This window comes from Typopeltis vanoorti, chromosome 12 (genome assembly GCF_054136105.1).
Source record: "Typopeltis vanoorti isolate ZY-2024b chromosome 12, IOZ_Tvanoo_1.0, whole genome shotgun sequence".
In the NCBI taxonomy this organism is placed as follows: Eukaryota; Metazoa; Arthropoda; class Arachnida; order Uropygi; family Thelyphonidae; genus Typopeltis; species Typopeltis vanoorti.
The window spans coordinates 60,117,686-60,132,923 of NC_143560.1; the positions used below are offsets into that span (position 1 = coordinate 60,117,686).

General features: G+C 36.1%; 1 protein-coding gene across 2 annotated transcripts in view; it reads right to left on the reverse strand.

The window, feature by feature from the left end:
* Tmtc4 (Transmembrane O-mannosyltransferase targeting cadherins 4) overlaps nt 1-15,238 on the reverse strand; it is a 390,299-nt gene that overhangs the window by 342,640 nt on the left and 32,421 nt on the right. For both annotated transcript variants that reach the window (XM_090402208.1, XM_090402207.1), the window contains exon 3: nt 5,724-5,919. In XM_090402208.1, the coding sequence (XP_090258334.1) occupies nt 5,724-5,919 (196 nt within the window). The remainder of the gene's footprint in view (nt 1-5,723; nt 5,920-15,238) is intronic.

The window sequence follows — 15,238 nt, forward strand, 5'->3', positions numbered from 1 at the left end:
ATTGTGTCAGTTGCTTTTTCTAAAGCCTCAAAAAATTCCTCCACTTCTACCTTAGTAGAACCTTCTGTGGGACCATAGGCACAAATAAGTCTCATTGTCCATTGTTCTTAGAATCATCAAAATAAAAAATGATGATTCTAAGAATAGTCTCTCTATTTTGAATTTCCTGTGATGGTGCATGGTGGTTTTTTTCCATGAGATCCTATGGGTTGTATCCAAGATATGGTCAGCAAGGCCTGACTGACCATAGTCATGGTTGCAGATGTATGACTTGTGTTCCTCTAGGCAGACGGTTGCTGATTTGCCTGTCTGTCCAAAGTATGCCAGCTTACAGGAACAGGGTACTTTATAAACTCCAGGCACTGAGAGAGGAGGGAGCTGATCTTTTGTAGAACTGATAAGGGTAGCAAGTTTGCGGTGGGGCTGTGTGTGTGTAGGTTGTACTTGTTTAAAATCTTGGCTATTTTTTCGGATGTGCCACAGATGTAGGGTATGGTGATGGCATTTTTAAACTCTTTCTGACGAGAAGACCGGGGAAGGAACTGATTATTTTTTTGATATTGTGATCGCTGTGGCCATTGGAGAGGAAAATGTTGTGTATGTGGTTAAGTTCAGTTGTAAGGGTGGTTCCACTGGAACAAAGATCGTGGGCTCTCTTGGTAAGAGTTTTAATAATGCCATATTGTTGAGTGGGGTGGTGGTGGGAGAGTTTGTCAATGTATCTGCCTGTGTGCATGGGTTTTCTATACACAGTGAAGGAGGAAAGTGTATCGTTAGGAAGGCATGTAACTAAGGTGTCTAGGAAGGGTAAACAATTGTTCTTTTCCCTTTCCATCGTAAACTGGATTCTTGGATGTAGGCTGTTGAGGTGACTGAGGAAGCTCTAATGTGTCTGGGCCATGAGGCCAAATAGAGACACATCATCAACATATCTTAGCCAGATAGAAGGTTTGAGAGGGGCTGAATCTATGGCTTGTTTTTCAAAATCTTCCATATAAAAATTGGCAAGAGGGGTTGAGAGGGGGGGAACCCATGGTGGTTCCCTCTATCTGCTTGTAGATTTTGTTCTTCCAAGAAAAATAACCAGAATCGATGGCAAAGGAAAAGAGATTTAAGATGTCAGAAGGAAAAACGTTTTCTAAGAGTGTTAAGGTATCAATTAAGGGGATATTGGTAAACAATGAGGAGATGTCAAAGCTTACCAATATGTCTGTGTTATTTAAGGTTAAATTTTCTATGAGGGTTTTAAAATGGATAGAGTTTTTTTTATATAGGGTGTGGAAAGTCCAGTGATAGGGGTCAGAGATTTGGCCAGTTCTTTTGACAGTTTATAGCAAGGTGCATTAGTGGCATCTACTATAGGTCTTAGTGGTGAATTGGGTATGTGGAGAAAATGAGAAAAGTATCGTTATCACCAGAGTGGATAAGGGTAATGCCACGGAATACAATTGAAAAATGGAAATTATCCTCCGAGATCGCTCGACCTACACCCGGATAGAACTCGACCCCACAAAAACACAAGTTAAAAAAATTAAAAAACTTACTTAAAAAAGTATCGTCCTGGCCCCCAGACATCATGAAAAAACTCAAGCCTTTCTGTTCTGTCCTCCCCCGAATATACGCTTTACCAAAAATCCACAAACCCAATTTCCCACTAAGACCTATAGTAGATGCCACTAACGCACCTTGCTACAAACTGTCAAAACAACTGGCCAACTCTCTGACCCCCCCCCTTACTGGACTTTCCACATCCTATATAAAAAACTCTACCCATTTTAAAACCCTCATAGAAACTTAAAACCCTCATAGAAAATTTAACCTTAAATAACACAGACATATTGGTAAGCTTTGACATCTCCTCATTGTTTACCAATATCCCCTTAATTGATACCTTAACACTCTTAGAAAATGTTTTTCCTTTTGACATCTTAGATCTCTTTTCCTTTGCCATCAATTCTAGTTATTTTTCTTGGAAGAACAAAATCTACAAGCAGATAGAGGGAACTGCCATGGGTTCCCCCCCCCCTCATCCCCTCTTGCCAATTTTTATATGGAAGATTTTGAAAAACAAGCCATAGATTCAGCCCCTCTCAAACCTTCAATCTGGCTAAGATATGTTGATGATGTGTCTCTATTTGGCCTCATGGCCCAGACACATTAGAGTTCTTCCTCAGTCACCTCAACAGCCTACATCCAAGAATCCAGTTTACGATGGAAAGGGAAAAGAACAATTGTTTACCCTTCCTAGACACCTTAGTTACATGCCTTCCTAACGATACACTTTCCTTCACTGTGTATAGAAAACCCATGCACACGGGCAGATACATTGACAAACTCTCCCACAACCACCCCACTCAACAATATGGCATTATTAAAACTCTTACCAAAAGAGCCCACAATCTTTGTTCCAGCGGAACCACCCTTACAACTGAACTTGACCACATACACAACACTTTCCTCTCCAATTCCTTCCCCGGTCTTCTCATCAGAAAGAGTTTAAAAATGCCATCACCATACCATACATCTGTGGCACATCCGAAAAAATAGCCAGGATTTTAAACAAGTACAACCTACACACACACACAGCATTTAAGCCCCACCGCAAACTTGCTACCCTTATCCGTTGTACAAAAGATCAGCTCCCTCCTCTCTCAGTGCCTGGTGTTTATAAAGTACCCTGTTCCTGTAAGCTGGCCTACCTTGGACAGACAGGCAGATCAGCAACCATCCACCTGGAGGAACACAAGTCATACATCTGCAACTACGGCTATGGTCAGTCAGGCCTTGCTGACCATGTCTTGGATACAACCCATAGGTCCCATGGAAAAAAAACCACCATGTCACCACAGGAAATTCAAAAAAGAGAGACTATTCTTAGAATCAGCAGCAGCTCTCAGAAATCAACCAAATCTTAATAAATACGGTTGCATTAAGCTTCCTAAGATTTAGGAAACACTTATCACCAGAGGTCGCACCCTATATTCCAGGTAGAGTGTAGGAGTCCCAACTAGCTGGAGCGCCCTCTAAGGGCGCTCCACCTAGTTAGGACTTTACTGTCACCTACGTTGTTGGGCTTAGTATTGTTTGTTATTTGTGTTTATGTTACATTAGTTTTTTTTTGTAATCCCTAACGATGTCTAGAGTGACTGAGATGAAATATAGGAAGTATTAAATTCTATTTTAATCCTTTCTGAGTGTTGAAAAAAACCAATAAGCCTCCAACATGAAGTTAACATGCAGTGGAAGATCATGACAACCAATTAGGTATAATAGCACTTCACAAGGTTGAAATGTAGACACCTGTTATTTTTAATGCACTAAAAACACTTGGGATCAGTATGTTGCATGTATATCAGACTATTAACCAGTATAATGATACAGAAGATGTATCTGACCACAAAAGAACAGGTCAACCATGCTGTGTTAGGATGCAACAACTTGTGAACATTGTGAAGGCACGTCTCCACCATAATCCTGTGAGAACGCAGAAAGTGATGTTGCAAGTGATGAATATTTCACAGAGAATGATGTCATGATGACCTTGGGGTGAGAGCCTATCGTCATTCTACTGAACATTTCCTAACACCACAACTTACGTATCAGAGGGTGATAAAAATTAAAAGGCACTTCTCCAGCAGTATGTGAACAACAGACACAGAGATATCCTTTTCACAGAAGAAAATATTTTCACCACTGAAGAGTCATTTAACTGACAAAAATGATTGGTAATATGTCCTGGATGGTCATCCAGCACATGACATAGCACCCAGGATTCAGAGAGGTTATCAACCCACGTCGGTGATGGTTTAGCAGGATGTGATGTATTGTGGGGGGGGGGGGAGGTATTCAAGTTGCAATTCTATGAGAAAGAGGTCAAAACCTCTGCCAAAGTGTATCAGAAATTGTGCTAGAACATGTGATATGGCCCCTGCCACCTTGTTTCATGGTAGGCAGTGGACCTTCCGACAAGACTCAATCCCTGCAAGGATCACACAACAGTGGTTGGAGATGAATGTGCCCGACCACATATCACCATCTGATTAGTTGTCTGGAAGTTCCAATCTGAATCTGTTGGACTTCAAATTGCGGTCAGAGCTGGAGAGAGCAGCATGCAAGAAATGACACTCGAACACTGCCTGCCTGAAGGTGAATTTGAAGTGAGCAGTGGCAGCATTTCTGTTAGATATTGCGCATGCCACCATCGATATTTGGCCTTACAGACTTTGGATTGGGGGGGGGGTCGGCAAAAGGGAGAAATTTCAAACAATGAGTGCTGCTTTATGCACACTGTACATGTTTGTATGTGCTGAAAACTGTAAATGATTTACTGATAGATTAAAGGATTATGCACTATTAAAGTTGTAATGGTATTTATGGCTAGATGAGGTAATAATATATATATATATATATATATATATTAAAAGATATAAATAAATATAAATAAATAAGCCCAAAATAACAATTTAAAGGTGTTGTGGGAAGAACAGTTGCAAAACTGTGAAATAAGTAGTTAGTGAGTGAAATTCTGAGGACTGAAAGAGAAGATGAGGTAATTTCATTCAGGTTTGAATTTAGATCATGTTAATTTTTAATTTAAAAAAAATTCATCTTTACATTCCTGGTAATCACAGTTATTATGCATATTCTGGAGATAATCACAATAACAACAGAAACTTGAAGATGAATAAAGATCAATCTCCATACTTTATCATATTTGCATAAGGAATAAATCTTGTTGGTAAGCTTTCAGCTCATCAAATTGACACTGTTTTATTTATGTCTGAAAACATTTCCTCCTTTTTAATTAACAGATTACCTGCCTTCGGCCTAATGTGCAAAGTTGTTGCAGGTGCCAGTATGTTGTTACATTGCCAATAAGATGCAAGATAACTTGTAGTTGGTGTCCTAATACAGATTGCCAACCACGAGTTATTTTGCAGCTGGCAGTCAACATGTTAATAAATGCACATATGCACAACCAGTAATAATCATTCTGAACAGTGAAATTTTCTTACATAAACGAAGATGGAACATGACACGGTCAAATGCAATCATATCACAACACTATTATGATCCACTTTCATAGTGGATTTTGGAATTTCACACTGGAAGAACAGGAATAATAATAATTTTCAATTATGCAAGTATTCACTGAATTATATAGTGACTTCTAAATTTTCACACCCTCAAATAACCTAACTCTCAATCAGTTCTTGATGGATGAGTTATCATGTTGACTGACTCTTGATACAGCAATATCCAGCCATGTATTCCATTAACCATATCACAATTAAGTGACCAGAAATCAATTTCTCAATATGACCAGATAATTGAGATCATTATCTCTACAATATTCATTATAATATAACTTCCAGCATTTTTTATAATCTGTGATTTGCTAACATTATGACTACTGTTTTTTTTTTTTTTTAACACATGCTTTTATATGAGGCAATGAAATTGCCTCATGAAATGCATTACTAAAATGGCATCACTATATGAGAAGTATAAAACTAATGTTAAAAAGTATCAGTAACTTTGAGCACATAGTTGGCAATGAAATAAGTAAACAAAATTCACTTTTATGAATTTTCACAACAGTTGATAAATTATTGGAAAATTTGACAATTTTCCAATTAATCTGTGTTCACTGCTCTCATGATAAGAAGCAAATATCTTATATTTTAAATATAAAAGATTTCTACTTAAAAAAAACAGCTTACACTTTCTGTATGGACAGGGTGGACAGCAAAGAGTAAGGCACATATAAAGGCAGTTCTAGGCCCTCCAAGGTTCCCCAATGCTTGGATAAAAACAGCAGATGAAACATGAAGAACAAGGACACTGACCATCCCATGCAATAGTATGTTAACAAGGTGAAAACTAAAAGGATGGAGTCCAGTGAGGTAGTAATTAAGCCTATAAAAAAAAGATATATATGGTAAAAATACAGATTTTACAATTTCATTTTTATTACACACATAACACAGGTTAGAAAATGTTACTGTGTATCATTAAATCCTTTATCAACTGTCATTTCTTGGAAATATATCTCTTAAATACTCATGTTAGAAGTTTAATGGAGTGAAACAGCACTGGAAATTATTAAAAATAACATTTAATTATTCCAATATTTTCTCTTGGTTACAGAGACATAGTCAGGGAGCAAAATATAAGACTTGTAATATACACACAAATGCAACAAACTAGGCAAAGGACACTGACTGTCCCATGCAATAGCATGTTAACAAGGTGAAAACTAAAAGGATGGAGTCCAGTGAGGTAGTAATTAAGCCTATAAAAAAGATATATATGGTAAAAATACAGATTTTACAATTTCATTTTTATTACACACACAACACAGGTTAGAAAATATTACTGTGTATCATTAAATCCATTATAAAATGTCATTTGTTGGAAATATATCTCTTAAATACTCATGTTAGAAGTTTAATGGAGAAACAGCACTGGAAATTATTAAAAATAAAGTTTAATTATTCCAATATTTTGTCTTAGTTACAGAGACATAGTCAGGGAGCAAAATATAAGACTTGTAATATTATACACACAAATGCAACAAACTAGGCAAAACACGTAGACAAAAGCGTGGAGTCCTAAACAGGTAGGGTACCCTCTATGGGCACCTGTCAGTGGCCTAAGATGTAAACTAAGATATAATCAGAGGAATCTCAAAGTATTAGTGTTACCCATATTTTGAGAAGTTTTATGCAACCACACTTGGATAGAAGCAGTGGACCTAGAAAATAGTAACAAAAGTGAGTACTACCTCTAGGTAATTAGAATGAAAATAAAAAATTCTGGATTTTAGTCCTAAATAAAGTTTGGAACTGAGGGAAGGACTACCAGTCTCTGCCTTCTTTAGCTGTCAATGAAAGCTGAGCCCATGGATATCAGTGACTTGAGAGGCATGAGGATAAGAGTATGGAAGCCAAATGCCACCATATCAAGACCTTAAAGCAGGGGTTGGCAACCTTTTCAGACTCATGGACCACATTCAACTTTTATTTTTAATAATTGGGCAGCAAGTGTTAAAATACATTCATTAAGGTACATTGTAATATCTACCATAAATACAAGAGACATAATCCATTTTTTATCTGATAATTGTGGGACAATATTTTCGTGTTCCATCATGAAAATATCTATTTCTTCGTGTAAATTAAATTTTTTTTTTTTTTTAATTTACATGAAGAAATAGATCATCTAACAGCTGAGTAGTAGATGACATCCTTATACTCAGATTCTATTTCTATCAAGAATTCTTGAAACTGGTGGTGTTTCAGACCATTGCATCGGATGTATTTTACAGTTGATATGACAATGTCCATAATGTCTTTCATTCATGATAAAATTTTGCAACAAAGTATAGGTATAAAATTATTTTTAATGTATTATTCATATTATAAAATGTATTATTAAATGTACATTGCATCACATTTCCGTTAGTAGCTGGGATGTGGTTATACAGACACCTTTAAGTCCTTTAAACAGACAAGCAAATGGCACAGAATGTCAAATTCTTAGCATTTCAGTAGTTTTAAATGGCCCAGAAAGTGAAACAGGATGTGCGTTGAGACAATAACACCCAGAAGTCATTAGTGGCTGTAATTAGTTATTGTGTGAAGCAATACAATTGAATGTTGTCATTTGTCATGAGTTGCTGTTTTTGTTTTTTTGAGTTTCATCTGTTCAGCATGCATGAAGTATGAACTGACGTGTTTATGACATATAAAATGACAATATAGACAAGTTTTTAATATATATTAATAATTTTCTATAAATAATTTATAACTTTTTGATCATCAGAATTGACAGAAAAAAGGATATAGCTGGATGAAGCACTGGCACGTGTTCTCTTGTAAGTGATGTCCCTCCTGTACTTCTCCATATGTAATTCAATAGACTTATCCATCTGGCCAAAGTAAGGAATGTCGCAGTCACACCATATCTTATATTATTATTACTATTATTATTATTACTACGGGCTACTCCAGGGAGTCCTTAGACTCATCGAGGGAGGCCCTAAACATCATGTTCACACAACTGTTCAACACTCTCACAGTATCTATCATACCTTGCCTTGAACTCGCTCACTGTCATAGCACCCACAACAGACTCTGGCAGCTTATTCCACTCATTTACCACTCTAAAAGTAAAGAACCCAGCTCTAACACCCCTGCTAACCACACTCTTGCCCAGCTTCCATGGGTGTCCCCTAGTTCTCCAACCACCAGTCCTGATCTCAAAAATATCCTCTGAATTAATCCTATAGAATCCTTTTAGCAATTTGAATGTCTCAATCATATCTCCCCTTTTCCGCCTATCAACTAGTTTCTGCAACCCACAAATCTTCAACCTGTTCTCATATGGCTCATTCCATAGACCTGCTATCATCTTAGTCACTCGTCTCTGGATCCTCTCCACCTCCTCCCCATCAAGAAGGAACCGAGGTGACCAAATCTGGGCACAGTAGTCGAGATGAGGTCTTATCAGGGCTCGGTACAGAGGTACAATAACTTGCTTGTCTCTGCTCGTCAAGGTATTTTTCAACAACCAAGTGAGTTGATGAGCTGATTTAGCTACTTTCGCAATGTGCCCCCTAAACTTCATCTCCCTATCCACCAACACTCCCAAGTCCCTGGCCTCATCAATCTCTTGGAGTACAGTTCCACCAATGTGGTATACTGCTGCTAATCTTTTCACTCCGAAATGCATAACATTAAATTGACATCCATTCTCCTTAGTCAAGAACTCCAATCTATCTAAGTCATCTTGCAAGACTTTGACATCTTCTGCATTCACTATAGCCCTACCCAACTTTGCATCATCAGCGAACAAATGAACTGTCCCACTTAGACCCTTCCCTATATCGTTAATGAACAGATTAAACAGCAGTGTTCCAAGAACAGAACCCTGTGGCACACCACTAGTCACAGGCCGTCTTTTTGACTCTACTCCTGAATAAACTACTCTATGATATCTCTCCATCAACCACCCAGCTATCCATCTCACCAACCCTATATCCATTCCCATATGTTGTAGTTTACGGATTAGAATTCCATGTGGTATCCTGTCAAATGCCTTTTCCAGGTCCAGCAGTATCACTGTAAACCCATTTCCCTTATCCAGTTCAGCCATCACCTTGTTATAAAACTTGAGCAAGTTACTGAGGCATGATCTACCCTTCACAAAGCCATGCTGTCCACTGTACAGTATCTCCTTTTCATCAATCCATTCCTGTATTTTTCCCTTGACTACTTTCTCCAAGACCTTGACAACGACTCCTGATATGCTGATCGGTCGGTAATTTGCAACCATAGTCTTGGATCCTCCTTTATGCAGTGAAACTATTTTCCCCTCTTTCCACGCCTTCGGGACTAAGCCAGACCCGAGACTCAGATTAAACAACATGGTCAAGGGCACTGATAATTCCTTAGCCGCTTCATGCAAGACCCGTGCCGGTATACCATCCAATCCCACAGATGTATTCACATTAAGGTTCTGTAATAGACTATTCACTTCCACTTCATTCATCACAATTCCCGTATAAACTAATGGTTCCTTCATTTTTTTCAATGTCACCACCTGGATGATATACTTTTGCAAAGTGCGCACTCAGTAACTCCACTATATCGACTGGTTCAGTGAACTCTTTACCATCGTCATTCCTTAAAATCATTTTGCCATGTACAGTTTTTTTCTTGCTTGCAGCATATTGAAAGAACTGTTTGGGATTGTCTTTTGCTTGCATAGCTAGTTTCCTTTCATAATCGGCTTTTGCTGTTTTTACCACACTCGTTACCCTTCTGGCCTGCACTTTATACCGTTCGTGTGCCTGCAGGTCACCCCTTTCTTTAAATTCCCTCCATAGTTGTTTCTTTTTTTGCAGCTCAAGCTTAATGGTGTTATTCATCCATTTAACCCCTACTTGTTTCACTATTCGGACCTTAGGTATACAATCAGCCATAACCTCCTGTAAATGCTCTTTGACCACTTCCCATGCTCTATCGACGTCCAGCCCTTGCAGTTGTACATGCCATGGCACTGATCCAAGCAATCTCCTAAGCTTGTCATACTTGCCAGCACGGTAATTCCACATATACCCTGTCTTAATCACAAATTGCACACCTTTAGCCACCTCCCAGGTCAAGACCTTATGATCACTCTCACCAATAGGTGGCAACATGGTCATATTCATTACAGTCAAATTTTGAGATGCAATTACCAGGTCAAGCACTCTCACACCCCTAGTATTTTCAATTACATGGGGTATTTTAGATTCATCATCAATAACTGGGATATTTTAGATTGTGATGGCTAGGCTTTGGATGGCTCACTAGAGAGCGGATCTTAGGAAGCATAGTGAATAAAGTTCTGTTATATTTTTTGAGAACCTTGGCTAATTTTTGAGAGACTGAGCATATGTATGGTATAGATATGTTGCCTTTAACATTATTCATTTCTTCAGTATGGTGACTAGGAGGATTAAAAAGGCATTTTTTAGTAATTTTTTGAGAATAACCATTCAGTCTGAAAGTAGATCTAAGAAAATTGATTTCTTTATGAAGTTCATCAGGGTCGTCAAGTTGGTTGGTTGGTTTATAGTTTATTTGGCACAAAAACTACAAAGGTCATACTGTGCCATACTAAAGGTTACAACATTAGCATTTACAAAAAATAGTTTCACAAAGCAGCATCTCTAGTTAAACAGAACTGCTGCAGAGGGCACAGCAACACACAAGGTCAGAGGTTATTACAGTAGTGCAAAAATTGTTAACAATATAAGTTAATACATAATATATGAAACACTAAGCCAAGGAATGCAATATCTACATATATGAAAGATTATAATAGATGCCTTTATAGCAGTACAAAAATAGGCAAAAAGGGATTATTATACAATATGCATGGATGAAAATTAAATTTAGCAATGCAGTAGAAACAGAATTTAGAATACATGGATAAAGGATTAAACTAAATTTATTATACTCTAACCAAGCGAAAAATAAACTTTCAACATATTTCTCTAAATCCAGAGTAATTTATTAAAAAAGGGTGGCACACCATTTGGCAACTCCTATAGGTAGAGATGACCTGCAAATGCTTCTGCCTGGTATCTCAGCTTGGGTCTGGCTCCCACTGAAGAGACCTCAATAAAGGTCGAAACTAGTCTGGGTAGTGGCCCTTCCCTTAATGCATAACATTAGACATATCTGCAAGGAGATGTGTTTTGCATTATAGGAGATACTGAGACAGGATTGTTGGTATCTTGCTCCACCTTTGCAACGAGTTGCCCTGGTGTTGTATCACCTTGCCCCAGTCCTGAAGATACTTTCAGGCGCAAACTTTGTTTGCTCACACTTGGATAAAGGATTAAACTAAATTTATTATACTCTAACCAAGTGAAAAATAAACTTTCAACATATAAACAGAACTACTAGAAAGTACACAAATAGGTAAGATGTCCTACAGCACTACATGATTATTTGAAAAATAAAGTAGTAAATAAGATGCATACACCAAATGTATGTTAAGTGATGCAGTATCTACATATAAACAAAAATTACTGCAAAGATTTCAGCAGTACATAAATAGATAACTATCGGTTAACATATGTATATACAAAACAAGTCAAGGAAAGCAGTGTCTACATCTAGTAAGATTACAACAAACATTATTATACTAATACTTAAAGAGTCAGAAAGGAATTATTATACAGCATGAGCATTAAATTTAAGTTTAGCATTATGGTATATGCATATTAACAAAATTACAGCAGAGTGATACAAATATACAAGATCAAGGCCTATGGTAATGCATAATTGATCAGAATTAACCTAATGAATAATATTTATGTATAAAAGTTAAGTTAAGCAAAAAAGTATTTACATATGAACAAATTTATGGTCAAATGTGTTTGTACAAATTAATTCTTTCTAAAAAATTAAAAACACCATGCAATTTGCCTGAGTCTGCTATCATTTCCCTAAATGTATATGGCTTGGTTAGGTGAAATTTTCATTCCTCTCTTGTGTAATTTTTTGAAAATCTACCAGAATATGATGAATAGTGAGATATGTGTTGCATTTTTCACATATGGGAGGGTCATCAGCTCTCAGTAAATGAGAATGCATAAGGTGACTGTGACCTATGCGGAGCCTAGCAAGGACAACCTCCTCCCTTCTCTTTGTATGTTGACTAGAATGCCAGTGTTCAATTTCAGGCTTAATGTTATATAATTTGATTGTTGATGTTTCTTGCCATGTTAACTCCTACTGAGCAATTAGCTTAGATCTTATAAGTTTGATCAAATAGTATGTGGAGAAGGTATGGGCTGATTTAGCAACTGCATCTGCAGCCTCATTTTCTTTGATTCCGATGTGGCTGGGAATCCAGCAGAACTGAACATCGAAATTAAGGATTTTCATTTTGTGAAGCAGGTGTAGCACTTCATAAAGTACTTGATGAGGATTATACATAGGAGAAGAGATAGCCTGTAAAGAGCTCAATGAGTCTGTATAAATTATACACTTTTGGTAGCAGTTTTCTTTTATATGCACAAGTGCAAGCTGAATGGCATGTAACTCTGCTGTATAATTACTGCAGTCAGGTGGGATCTGATATGAGATAATAATATCAGGAAACACAGCAGAACAGCCAACACAGGTGTTAGTTCTTGAACCATCAGTATAGATGGGTAAGAAATCAGTCGTGTGATACCATTAAACCTTTTTCCTTTACTCTCGGTTTATGTCATTCAATTCTTTTAAAAAATATGTTTAACAATCGAGCAAATCAACCTCAGTACATATATATGTATATATAAAAAGGATGCATTTTATCAGTAACACAACAATTCATTATATTTATTTATTAATGCAAAATGATCATTTTGGCACTTGAATCACTTCTATGAAAAAGGTCAGAACAATTTCTTCTGTGCCATCATAGCAAATATTAAAGATAAAAATATTAAAATCAACATACGAACGCTCACTAAAATATTCCCCCCCCCACACACACACACAGTCTACATAGATGTTTAACTAGATTAGTGAGTTTCCCAAATTCTGATTTAGCACACTGGGTGAAGGAGCCTCGTTGTATGATGCAGCAGCAAGAAAAAACATTAAGGTTACATTTTTAGAATAAATTTTAACATATAGAAGTAGTTCCCGGCTTTACAAATTAATTATTTCCTGGTGACCGTTCGTAAATTGGGAATTCGTAAAGCAGGAGTTTATTTGTCTTAGAAATAATGCTATAAGCGAGAGTTATGTTCGTAAGAAGGAATTTATAAAATATAAAACTAATATTAAATGATAAGAAAAGACTTTACTGGCCAAAGATTTACATATTTAAAAAAATAAAATAAGAAAAATTTTAAATTAAAAAAGATTCTTTGAAAAAAAAATTACCTTTTCTATATCAACGGGTGAACTGGCAGTTGATGAGAGAGTAGGAGATATATTAGGAAGCTCCGGTGCATTTTTTTTTTTTTTTGTTAAAGGGCCTCAAGTGTCATCTGTTTTGTTGACTTTCGCTTCTTTTCATGTAAAATAACTCAGTTATGCTTTTAAAAGTGAAAAACCGAGTTAGAGCTTCCTATTCATTATCTTCTTTGTCTTTTTCTTCTTCGTTTCTTTCTTGTTCCTCTAATTCAAGGAGATCATTGGGAGAGTTCCATAGTGTGAGATTGAAGCAGCTCATTAACATCACCTTCTGAAACTTCCATTTTCAACTGGTTAGTCATACCTAAGAATGCTTGAGTTTCAGAATTCACAATCTTTGTTGGGTCTTCAAAGCCTTCAGAATTATCATTAAACTGAAGACAAAGTTTATGCCATACTTCTTTCATACTTTTTTTTATTTTACTTCTTTCAAATATTTTATTTATCCCTTAAAATGGTGCAAACTGTAGAAGCAACAAGAAAAATTTCTCAGAAAGTGCTTTAGGAGTGCTACCTGCTTCATAGCTGGTAATAATTTTTTTCCTAACGTAATTGCTTTTCTTTAATTTTTTTGCTCATTTTCTGATTTGCACTGTTGCTTCTTTTTGACATTGTTGGAAAATTGAGTGGGTTATAGTTAAAAAGAAAACAAAATAAAAAATCAGGTGTAATTGAAGAAAACTACGAATAACACACTCGCATCATGAAGATTGGTGAGTGACTTAGTCTTGTTCTAACTGATCATTATGTCATTACATAAACATAATCTCCTTCACCACGCACAATTTAAAAAATTCCAACCCAAAAATTTGTAAAGCAGGAATTCGTAAAGTGAGAACTACTTGTATGTATGTATATATATATAAATATATATATACATACTTTTTTCTGAGGAAATAAAAAAAAATACTTCTTTTCAATCCTTTATATTCAATATTAATGATTCCATCAGTGTACGAAATAAGCTAATTATTGCTGCTCAACTATTTTTTTTAGCATTAAAAAAAAGTATTGTGTCAAATTAGCTAGTTACTTTGCACTCTTTACAGATTTTTATGATTCATGCATATCCTATTCTCTTACTAATCATACTCCATTATGACAATATCAGTAATAATCAACAAAACACTTGTGTTTGTAATGACCAACATGCCCCAATAGGTATGATACGTAAAAAACATATGAAATAAGTTTTTTTTAAATATCATACCTTTATCTTACCTATATAATACCAAAAATTTATATAATATATGAAACATAAAAATAAAAAAAATAAAATATTTACAAATAAACTGTGCCATAAAACTGGCATTACATAAATAAAGCACCTCCAATTTTTTCATCACAGACAAACACATAAGTCAGTGTTTCTCAATGTGGGGCATACGCCCCACAGGAGGGCAATTTGAATATTTCGGGGAGCAATTTGAAAATGTACATGTACATATTTATACATATTGATATTATACTTTTTCAGAACTTGGCTGACTATTATGCTGGGGGGGGTCATCAAAATCTTTGAGACGTTGAGGTGGGGCATGATCCAAAAAACGTTGAAAACCACTGACATAAGTCCTATCTTTACAGATCATATTATTGAAGAAAGTGGAATTAAATCTGACATAAAAATTAGAGATGTTTATCTTAGCTCTTTATGCAGATGATATTATACCTTAAATAAATCTAGTACAAGTCTTTAGAATTCCTTAAGTAAATTAAATAACTGCTGTAACAAATTTGGCAAACAAAAAATAGACAAAACTATG